The sequence below is a fragment of the Pelobates fuscus genome, chromosome 4, assembly GCF_036172605.1.
Source record: "Pelobates fuscus isolate aPelFus1 chromosome 4, aPelFus1.pri, whole genome shotgun sequence".
Lineage (NCBI taxonomy): Eukaryota > Metazoa > Chordata > Amphibia > Anura > Pelobatidae > Pelobates > Pelobates fuscus.
In genome coordinates, this window is record NC_086320.1 from 5,316,865 (window position 1) to 5,329,028 (window position 12,164).

Consider the following 12,164-nt stretch of genomic DNA (forward strand, 5'->3'; position numbering starts at 1 on the left):
CCTAATACCCCCCTACTGCCCTAATACCCCCCTACTGCCCTAATACCCCCCTACTGCCCTAATACCCCCCTACTGCCCTAATACCCCCCTACTGCCCTAATACCCCCCCTACTGCCCTAATACCCCCCTACTGCCCTAATACCCCCCCTACTGCCCTAATACCCCCCCTACTGCCCTAATACCCCCCCTACTGCCCTAATACCCCCCCTACTGCCCTAATACCCCCCCTACTGCCCTAATACCCCCCTACTGCCCTAATACCCCCCTACTGCCCTAATACCCCCCTACTGCCCTAATACCCCCCTACTGCCCTAATACCCCCCCTACTGCCCTAATACTGCCCTAATCCCCTACTGCCCTAATCCCCCCTACTGCCCTAATACCCCCCTACTGCCCTAATACCCCCCTACTGCCCTAATACCCCCCTACTGCCCTAATACCCCCCCTACTGCCCTAATACCCCCCTACTGCCCTAATACCCCCCTACTGCCCTAATACCCCCCTACTGCCCTAATACCCCCCTACTGCCCTAATACCCCCCTACTGCCCTAATACCCCCCTACTGCCCTAATACCCCCCTACTGCCCTAATACCCCCCTACTGCCCTAATACCCCCCTACTGCCCTAATACCCCCCTACTGCCCTAATACTCCCCCTACTGCCCTAATACTCCCCCTACTGCCCTAATACTCCCCCTACTGCCCTAATACCCCCCTACTGCCCTAATACCCCCCTACTGCCCTAATACTCCCCCTACTGCCCTAATACCCCCCTACTGCCCTAATACTCCCCCTACTGCCCTAATACCCCCCCTACTGCCCTAATACCCCCCTACTGCCCTAATACCCCCCTACTGCCCTAATACCCCCCTACTGCCCTAATACCCCCCTACTGCCCTAATACCCCCCCTACTGCCCTAATACCCCCCTACTGCCCTAATACCCCCCTACTGCCCTAATACTCCCCCTACTGCCCTAATACCCCCCTACTGCCCTAATACCCCCCTACTGCCCTAATACTCCCCCTACTGCCCTAATACTCCCCCTACTGCCCTAATACCCCCTACTGCCCTAATACTCCCCCTACTGCCCTAATACCCCCTATACTGCCCTAATACCCCCTATACTGCCCTAATACCCCCTATACTGCCCTAATACCCCCTACTGCCCTAATACCCCCTATACTGCCCTAATACCCCCTATACTGCCCTAATACCCCCTACTGCCCTAATACTCCCCTACTGCCCTAATACCCCCTACTGCCCTAATACCCCCCTACTGCCCTAATACCCCCCTACTGCCCTAATACCCCCCTACTGCCCTAATACCCCCCTACTGCCCTAATACTCCCCCTACTGCCCTAATACCCCCCTACTGCCCTAATACCCCCCCTTACTGCCCTAATACCCCCCTACTGCCCTAATACCCCCCTACTGCCCTAATTAATACCCCCCTACTGCCCTAATACCCCCCTACTGCCCTAATACCCCTAATACCCCCTACTGCCCTAATACCCCCTACTGCCCTAATACCCCCCTACTGCCCTAATACCCCCTACTGCCCTAATACCCTAACCCCCTACTGCCCTAATACCTCCCCTACTGCCCTAATACCCCCCCTACTGCCCTAATACCCCCCTACTGCCCTAATACCCCCTACTGCCCTAATACCCCCCTACTGCCCTAATACCCCCCTACTGCCCTAATACCCCCCTACTGCCCTAATACCCCCCTACTGCCCTAATACCCCCTACTGCCCTAATACCCCCCTACTGCCCTAATACCCCCCTACTGCCCTAATACCCCCCTACTGCCCTAATACCCCCCTACTGCCCTAATACCCCCCTACTGCCCTAATACCCCCCTACTGCCCTAATACCCCCCTACTGCCCTAATACCCCCCTACTGCCCTAATACCCCCCTACTGCCCTAATACCCCCTACTGCCCTAATACCCCCCTACTGCCCTAATACCCCCCTACTGCCCTAATACCCCCCTACTGCCCTAATACCCCCCTACTGCCCTAATACCCCCCTACTGCCCTAATACCCCCCTACTGCCCTAATACCCCCCTACTGCCCTAATACCCCCCTACTGCCCTAATACCCCCCTACTGCCCTAATACTCCCCCTACTGCCCTAATACTCCCCCTACTGCCCTAATACCCCCCTACTGCCCTAATACCCCCCTACTGCCCTAATACCCCCCTACTGCCCTAATACCCCCCTACTGCCCTAATACCCCCCTACTGCCCTAATACCCCCCTACTGCCCTAATACCCCCCTACTGCCCTAATACCCCCCTACTGCCCTAATACCCCCCTACTGCCCTAATACCCCCCTACTGCCCTAATACTCCCCCTACTGCCCTAATACCCCCCTACTGCCCTAATACTCCCCCTACTGCCCTAATACTCCCCCTACTGCCCTAATACTCCCCCTACTGCCCTAATACCTCCCCCTACTGCCCTAATACTCCCCCTACTGCCCTAATACTCCCCCTACTGCCCTAATACTCCCCCTACTGCCCTAATACTCCCCCTACTGCCCTAATACTCCCCCTACTGCCCTAATACTCCCCCTACTGCCCTAATACTCCCCCTACTGCCCTAATACCCCCCTACTGCCCTAATACTCCCCCTACTGCCCTAATACCCCCCCTACTGCCCTAATACCCCCCTACTGCCCTAATACCCCCCTACTGCCCTAATACCCCCCCTACTGCCCTAATACCCCCCTACTGCCCTAATACCCCCCCTACTGCCCTAATACCCCCCTACTGCCCTAATACCCCCCCTACTGCCCTAATACCCCCCCTACTGCCCTAATACCCCCCCTACTGCCCTAATACCCCCCTACTGCCCTAATACTCCCCCTACTGCCCTAATACCCCCCTACTGCCCTAATACCCCCCCTACTGCCCTAATACCCCCCTACTGCCCTAATACCCCCCTACTGCCCTAATACCCCCCCTACTGCCCTAATACCCCCCCTACTGCCCTAATACTCCCCCTACTGCCCTAATACTCCCCCTACTGCCCTAATACCCCCCTACTGCCCTAATACCCCCCTACTGCCCTAATACCCCCCCTACTGCCCTAATACCCCCCTACTGCCCTAATACCCCCCCTACTGCCCTAATACCCCCCTACTGCCCTAATACCCCCCCTACTGCCCTAATACCCCCCCTACTGCCCTAATACCCCCCTACTGCCCTAATACCCCCCCTACTGCCCTAATACCCCCCCTACTGCCCTAATACCCCCCCTACTGCCCTAATACCCCCCCTACTGCCCTAATACCCCCCCTACTGCCCTAATACCCCCCTACTGCCCTAATACCCCCCCTACTGCCCTAATACCCCCCTACTGCCCTAATACCCCCCTACTGCCCTAATACCCCCCCTACTGCCCTAATACCCCCCCTACTGCCCTAATACCCCCCCTACTGCCCTAATACCCCCCCTACTGCCCTAATACCCCCCTACTGCCCTAATACCCCCCCTACTGCCCTAATACCCCCCTACTGCCCTAATACCCCCCTACTGCCCTAATACCCCCCCTACTGCCCTAATACCCCCCTACTGCCCTAATACCCCCCCTACTGCCCTAATACCCCCCCTACTGCCCTAATACCCCCCTACTGCCCTAATACCCCCCCTACTGCCCTAATACCCCCCCTACTGCCCTAATACCCCCCTACTGCCCTAATACCCCCCCTACTGCCCTAATACCCCCTACTGCCCTAATACCCCCCCTACTGCCCTAATACCCCCCCTACTGCCCTAATACCCCCCTACTGCCCTAATACCCCCCCTACTGCCCTAATACCCCCCCTACTGCCCTAATACCCCCCCTACTGCCCTAATACCCCCCCTACTGCCCTAATACCCCCCCTACTGCCCTAATACCCCCCCTACTGCCCTAATACCCCCCCTACTGCCCTAATACCCCCCCTACTGCCCTAATACCCCCCCTACTGCCCTAATACCCCCCCTACTGCCCTAATACCCCCCCTACTGCCCTAATACCCCCCCTACTGCCCTAATACCCCCCCTACTGCCCTAATACCCCCCCTACTGCCCTAATACCCCCCCTACTGCCCTAATACCCCCCCTACTGCCCTAATACCCCCCCCTACTGCCCTAATACCCCCCCTACTGCCCTAATACCCCCCCTACTGCCCTAATACCCCCCCTACTGCCCTAATACCCCCCCTACTGCCCTAATACCCCCCCTACTGCCCTAATACCCCCCCTACTGCCCTAATACCCCCCCTACTGCCCTAATACCCCCCCTACTGCCCTAATACCCCCCCTACTGCCCTAATACCCCCCCTACTGCCCTAATACCCCCCCTACTGCCCTAATACCCCCCTACTGCCCTAATACCCCCCCTACTGCCCTAATACCCCCCCTACTGCCCTAATACCCCCCCTACTGCCCTAATACCCCCCCTACTGCCCTAATACCCCCCCTACTGCCCTAATACCCCCCCTACTGCCCTAATACCCCCCCTACTGCCCTAATACCCCCCCTACTGCCCTAATACCCCCCCTACTGCCCTAATACCCCCCCTACTGCCCTAATACCCCCCCTACTGCCCTAATACCCCCCCTACTGCCCTAATACCCCCCTACTGCCCTAATACCCCCCCTACTGCCCTAATACCCCCCTACTGCCCTAATACCCCCCTACTGCCCTAATACTCCCCCTACTGCCCTAATACTCCCCCTACTGCCCTAATACCCCCCCTACTGCCCTAATACCCCCCCTACTGCCCTAATACCCCCCCTACTGCCCTAATGCCCCCCCTATACTGCCCTAATGCCCCCCCTATACTGCCCTAATGCCCCCCTATACTGCCCTAATGCCCCCCCTATACTGCCCTAATGCCCCCCCTATACTGCCCTAATGCCCCCCCTATACTGCCCTAATGCCCCCCCATACTGCCCTAATGCCCCCCCTATACTGCCCTAATGCCCCCCCTATACTGCCCTAATGCCCCCCCTATACTGCCCTAATGCCCCCCTATACTGCCCTAATGCCCCCCCTATACTGCCCTAATGCCCCCCCTATACTGCCCTAATGCCCCCCTATACTGCCCTAATGCCCCCCTATACTGCCCTAATGCCCCCCCTATACTGCCCTAATGCCCCCCCTATACTGCCCTACTGCCCTACTGCCCCCCCTACTGCCCTACTGCCCCCCCTACTGCCCTACTGCCCCCCCTACTGCCCTACTGCCCCCCCTACTGCCCTACTGCCCCCCCTACTGCCCTACTGCCCCCCCTACTGCCCTACTGCCCCCCCTACTGCCCTACTGCCCCCCCTACTGCCCTAATGCCCCCCCTACTGCCCTAATGCCCCCCCTACTGCCCTAATGCCCCCCCTACTGCCCTAATGCCCCCCCTACTGCCCTAATGCCCCCCCTACTGCCCTAATGCCCCCCCTACTGCCCTAATGCCCCCCCTACTGCCCTAATGCCCCCCCTACTGCCCTAATGCCCCCCCTACTGCCCTAATGCCCCCCCTACTGCCCTAATGCCCCCCCTACTGCCCTAATGCCCCCCCTACTGCCCTAATGCCCCCCCTACTGCCCTAATGCCCCCCCTACTGCCCTAATGCCCCCCCTACTGCCCTAATGTCCCCCCTACTGCCCTAATGCCCCCCCTACTGCCCTAATACCCCCCTATACTGGGGGGGGGAGGGGGAAGGAAAGCACACTTTGGGACAGGGGAGGTAGGAGGTGGAAGGAAAGCACACTATGGGACAGGGGAGGGGGAAGGAAAGCACACTATGGGACAGGGGAGCGGTGGGGAAGGAAAGCACACTATGGGACAGGGGAGGGGGGAAGGAAAGCACACTATGGGACAGGGGAGGGAGGAGGGGGAAGGAAAGCACTATGGGACAGGGGAGCGGGGGGAAGGAAAGCACACTATGGGACAGGGGAGGGGGGAAGGAAAGCACACTATGGGACAGGGGAGGGAGGAGGGGGAAGGAAAGCACACTATGGGATGGAGTAGGTGGAAGGAAAGCACACTATCGGACAGGGGAGTGGGGAAGGAAAGCACACTATGGGACAGGGGAGGGGGGGAAGGAAAGCACTATGGGACAGGGGAGCGGGGGGAAGGAAAGCACACTATGGTACAGGGGAGGGGGGAAGGAAAGCACACTATGGGACAGGGGAGGGAGGAGGTGGAAGGAAAGCACACTATGGGACAGGGGAGGGGGAAGGAAAGCACACTATGGGACAGGGGAGGGAGGAGGGGGAAGGAAAGCACACTATGGGACAGGGGAGGGGGGCAGGAAAGCACACTATGGGACAGGGGAGGGGGGGAGGAAAGCACACTATGGGACAGGGGAGCGGGGGGGTGGAAGGAAAGCACACTATGGGACAGGGGAGCGGGGGGGTGGAAGGAAAGCACACTATGGGACAGGGGAGCGGGGGGGTGGAAGGAAAGCACACTATGGGACAGGGGAGGGGGGGAGGAAAGCACACTATGGGACAGGGGAGGGAGGAGGGGGAAGGAAAGCACACTATGGGACAGGGGAGGGGGGCAGGAAAGCACACTATGGGACAGGGGAGGGGGGAGGAAAGCACACTATGGGACAGGGGGGGAGGAAAGCACACTATGGGACAGGGAAGGGGGGGGAAAGCACACTATGGGACAGGGGAGGGGGGAAGGAAAGCACACTATGGGACAGGGGAGGGGGGGAGGAAAGCACACTATGGGACAGGGGGGGAGGAAAGCACACTATGGGACGGGGGAGGGGGGGGAGGAAAGCACACTATGGGACAGGGGAGGGGGTTAGGAAAGCACACTATGGGACAGGGGAGGGGGAAAGAAAGCACACTATGGGACGGGGAGGGAGGAGGGGGAAGGAAAGCACACTATGGGACAGGGGAGCGGGGGGTGGAAGGAAAGCACACTATGGGACAGGGGAGGGAGGAGGGGGAAGGAAAGCACACTATGGGACAGGGGAGGGGGGAAGGAAAGCACACTATGGGACAGGGGATGGAGGAGGGGGAAGGAAAGCACACTATGGGACAGGGGAGGGGGGAAGGAAAGCACACTATGGGACAGGGGATGGAGGAGGGGGAAGGAAAGCACACTATGGGACAGGGGAGGGGGAAGGAAAGCACACTATGGGACGGGGAGGGAGGAGGTGGAAGGAAAGCACACTATGGGACAGGGGAGGGGGGGGAGGAAAGCACACTATGGGACAGGGGAGGGAGGAGGGGGATGGAAAGCACACTATGGGACAGGGGAGGGAGGAGGGGGATGGAAAGCACCCTATTGGACGGAGTAGGTGGAAGGAAAGCACACTATGGGACAGGGGAGGGAGGAGGTGGATGGAAAGCACATTATGGGACAGGGGAGGGAGGAGGTGGAAGGAAAGCACACTATGGGACAGGGGAGGGGGGGGAAAGCGCACTATGGGACAGGGGAGGAGGAGGGGGAGAAGGAAAGCACACTATTCGCCAGGGGAGGAGGGGGGGGGGGAGGAAAGCACACTATTCGCCAGGGGAGGAGGGGGGGGGGGGAGGAAAGCACACTATTCGCCAGGGGAGGAGGGGGGGGAAGGAAAGCACACTATGGGACAGGGGAGGGAGGAGGGGGAAGGAAAGCACACTATGGGACAGGGGAGGGAGGAGGTGGAAGGAAAGCACACTATGGGACTGGGGAGGGGGAAGGAAAGCACACTAAGGGACAGGGGAGGGAGGAGGGGGAAGGAAAGCCAACTATGGGACAGGGGAGGGAGGAGGGGGAAGGAAAGCACACTATGGGACCGGGGGGAGGGGGGGAGGAAAGCACACTATGGGACAGGGGAGGGAGGAGGGGAAAGGAAAGCACGCTATGGGACAGGGGAGGGAGGGAGGAGGGGGAAGGAAAGCACACTATGGGGCAGGGGAGGGAGGGGGGGAAGGAAAGCACACTATGGGGCAGGGGAGGGAGGAGGGGGAAGGAAAGCACACTATGGGACAGGGGAGAGGGAGGAGGGGGAAGGAAAGCACACTATGGGACAGGGGAGGGGGGAGGAAAGCACACTATGGGACAGGGGAAGGGGGGAAGCACACTATGGGACAGGGGAAGGGGGGAAGCACACTATGGGACAGGGGAAGGGGGGAAGCACACTATGGGACAGGGGAGGGGGGGGGAAAGCACACTATGGGACAGGGGAGGGGGGGGGGAAAGCACACTATGGGACAGGGGAGGGGGGGGGGAAAGCACACTATGGGACAGGGGAGGGGGGAAGCACACTATGGGACAGGGGAGGGGGGGAAGCACACTATGGGACAGGGGAGGGGGGAGGAAAGCACACTATGGGACGGGGGGGAGGAAAGCACACTATGGGACAGGGGAGGAGGGGGGGGAGGAAAGCACAATATGGGACAGGGGAGGGGGGGAGGAAAGCACACTATTGGACGGGTGGAGGAAAGCACACTATGGACAGGGGAGGGAGGGGAGGGGAAAGGAAAGCACAATATGGGACAGGGGAGATGGCGGGGGAAGGAAAGCACTCTATGGGACAGGGGAGGAGGAGGGGGGGAGGAAAGCACTCTATGGGACAGGGGAGGGAGGGGGAAGGAAAGCACACTATGGGACGGGGAAGGAAAGCACACTATGGGACGAGGGAGGGGGAAGGAAAGCACACTATGGGACGAGGGAGAGGGAAGGAAAGCACACTATGGGACGAGGGAGGGGGAAGGAAAGCACACTATGGGACGAGGGAGGGGGAAGGAAAGCACACTATGGGACGAGGGAGGGGGAAGGAAAGCACACTATGGGACGAGGGAGGGGGAAGGAAAGCACACTATGGGACGAGGGAGGGGGAAGGAAAGCACACTATGGGACGAGGGAGGGGGAAGGAAAGCACACTATGGGACGAGGGAGGGGGAAGGAAAGCACACTATGGGACAGGGGAGGGAGGGGGAAGAACACTAGGGGGGGATAGAGGAACGTTAAGGGAGAGCACTAAGGTACAGGGAAGGGAAAAAATACGGGGGTGCACTAAAAGATAAGGGAGAGGAACATTAAGGGGTCGGGGGAGGGAGTTCCTACTACACATATTTACACACAAAAACACTGCATCTACTACATAAATACACACAGCCTCTTATACCTTCATGCTAACCCACACCATACCCTCTTATACCCCCAATTACTATTAGGCCCATTCTATACCTCCTGTCAGCTTTACTTACTTGTGTCGTCATACTAACACATTCTTTTCCCCGATCTCTCTGATTCCTCCTTTCTAACCAACACTGTCCCCCCACATATCTTCGTACATTGCCAGCGATTGCCTCCACAATCCCAGTCACTATTACCCCCACACTAGCCCACTCTATTTACTCAGTTGCTATATTACCCCTGCTTAATTATTTCTCCCTTTTTCTGTGTAGTTGTTGAACTCATTGTTTGGGACCCGGCTGCGATGGAATCTCATGGTGCTGGTGGGGGCAGTAATGTACCTGCATTCCTGGCCAAGCTGTGGACTCTGGTGGAAGACCCTGATACGGACCCTCTTATCTGCTGGAGTCCAGTAAGATTTATTCTGTGTCTACACCATATTGTTTTCCTGTCCTCAGCCATCCATTAGCCGTAACGAGGGGAATATGGCCTTTTGGGTTCCCTGTTCCACTGCTGTTGGGTCGTGTCACATATTATGATAGGACATGGAAATGCTCCCTTCTATCCAATGAATTCAAATGGAGTCATTCGTCACAGGAAACATTTTATTTACTAAATGGGAAATGTCAAGAATTCAAATGGCTTTTTTCGCTAAAATACGAATGTCCCCAGCCTAAATCTGCAAACATCATTGGGGTCCGTTCAGCTGTGTTTGAACTGTTAATGCTGTAGAACAATATAAAGTTTTTTTCAAAGCATCCTCTTAATGAGGGTGAATATTGTGTGAATTGTAGTCTGACCACAACCGGATTTAATAAATCTGGATCCAAATTTGTGCAACTTGGCCAAATGATTAAATCCAGACACAGTTTAAAGTTTGTTCCTGGCTAGTAACACCTTTAGTAGCAGTCACCCCTATCTCGTGCAGCACTGTCATTCACGCTCTGCATGGAGACAATAAATGGATCCCACAGAGGTGCATTCATTCATTGCATCTCTATGAAGATATGAAGAGATGCTGATTGATTGCTGCATTGTGCTGCGCATGAGCCTCCCAATGCTTTCTAATGGGAAATCATTGGTTTGGCTTAGAGCATCAATATTGGTGATTGCAGCAATGGAAGCTGGACCAGTCGCTACGAGACCGATGCAGCGTAGGAGAAAAGGTGAGTAAAACCAACTTTCTACTGCGATTGGAGAGGGTCGTCACCAAAACAGCTACTTCGTGTGTCTCTGTGTGTGTCTCTGTGTGTGTCTCTGTGTGTGTCTCTGTGTGTGTCTCTGTGTGTGTCTCTGTGTGTGTCTCTGTGTGTGTCTCTGTGTGTGTCTCTGTGTGTGTCTCTGTGTGCTTTTAAACCACGAGGGCGGCACTTACCTGAACATGCATACATTATAATGTGCTGCTGGGGTCAATATATACAACATACAGAATCCAACGCACTTGCTCTTTCATTAAACCATGACTTCAAATATCACAGATTGTAATAATCACCTAGGCCAAAGCTAATGGGGGTTTAGTTACAGTATATGATCATATATTGCATAAGACTCACAACGTCAATGTGTTTTTAAATAATACTATTACAGTCTGTGAGATTTGAAATCATTAAGTGAGTGAGCGAGTGCGCTGGAACCCTATAATGTCTGCATGTTCAGGTGGGTGCAGCCCTCTTCGTTTCATTTCTATATTTGGAGTCCAGACCATCTCCCCGGTTTTGCCCCCCTCCCTGTCACAGGTGCCCCATTCCAGGATCCTATTTAGCCTTGTACTGCAGAGAGTCCCAGGAGGAGAATTCCCCAATAAGTGGATTCATCTCATAAGAGCAAGCATTAGGCTGCTAGAGTAGGACATGCCAAGAATGGGGTACATTGACGTTGTGGCAGGCTTATGCAATATATGATCATTAAACCCCCATTAAATTTGCCTAGGTGAGGTGTTGTTAAAGGAACACTATAGTCACCTAAATTACTTTAGCTAAATAAAGCAGTTTTAGTGTATAGATCATTCCCCTGCAATTTCACTGCTCAATTCACTGTCATTTAGGAGTTAAATCACTTTGTTTCTGTTTATGCAGCCCTAGCCACACCTCCCCTGGCTATGATTGACAGAGCCTGCATGAAAAAAAACTGGTTTCACTTTCAAACAGATGTAATTTACCTTAAATAATTGTATCTCAATCTCTAAATTGAACTTTAATCACATACAGGAGGCTCTTGCAGGGTCTAGCAAGCTATTAACATAGCAGGGGATAAGAAAATCTTAATTAAACAGAACTTGCAATAAAGAGAGCCTAAATAGGGCTCTCTTTACAGGAAGTGTTTATGGAAGGCTGTGCAAGTCACATGCAGGGAGGTGTGACTAGGGTTCATAAACAAAGGGATTTAACTCCTAAATGGCAGAGGATTGAGCAGTGAGGCTGCAGGGGCATGTTCTATACACCAAAACTGCTTCATTAAGCTAAAGTTGTTCAGGTGCCTATAGTGTCCCTTTAAATAAAATATTACAATCTGTGAAACTTGAAATTGTTGTTTGTAAATGAGCGAGTGTGCTGGATTGTGTATTTTGTATGGTGTGTGTGTGTATCACTAGACACCAGGTTAAATCTCACAAAATGTAAATTATTTTTTTTTTTTTTTAAATACACCTGGCTTCGGCGAAACAAATGTGGGTTTACTTACAGTATAGATCATACATTGCCTCCCACAGCATCAATGTACCCCATTCCTGGCAGGTCCTACTGTAACAACCAAATATCTGCTCTTTTAAGAGCTGAATCCACTTACTGGGGAATGCTTCCTCTTTGGGCTGTCTGCAGGGCAGGGTTAAATGGACTCGCATCTCTTTCAAAGCTTTAGCTGTGAGCTAGACAGTTGCCTCGCTCTGCAGGCTGGTAATGCCGGTAAATAGGATTGCTTTCATATTTGCCGCCGCCTTTCTTATCCAGGGGGAGCCCTGATGTCACCTATCGGTGTCCTATCCCTAGTAATATAGATTTAAAAAAATAACCAAAATCATCACACATCTGTTTCT

General features: G+C 55.1%; 1 protein-coding gene across 2 annotated transcripts in view; it reads left to right on the forward strand.

Moving 5' to 3' along the window:
• Positions 1-12,164, forward strand: part of HSF1 (heat shock transcription factor 1) — a 73,455-nt gene that overhangs the window by 4,592 nt on the left and 56,699 nt on the right. For both annotated transcript variants that reach the window (XM_063450928.1, XM_063450929.1), the window contains exon 2: positions 9,406-9,545. In XM_063450928.1, the coding sequence (XP_063306998.1) occupies positions 9,438-9,545 (108 nt within the window). In that variant the 5' untranslated portion in view covers positions 9,406-9,437. The remainder of the gene's footprint in view (positions 1-9,405; positions 9,546-12,164) is intronic.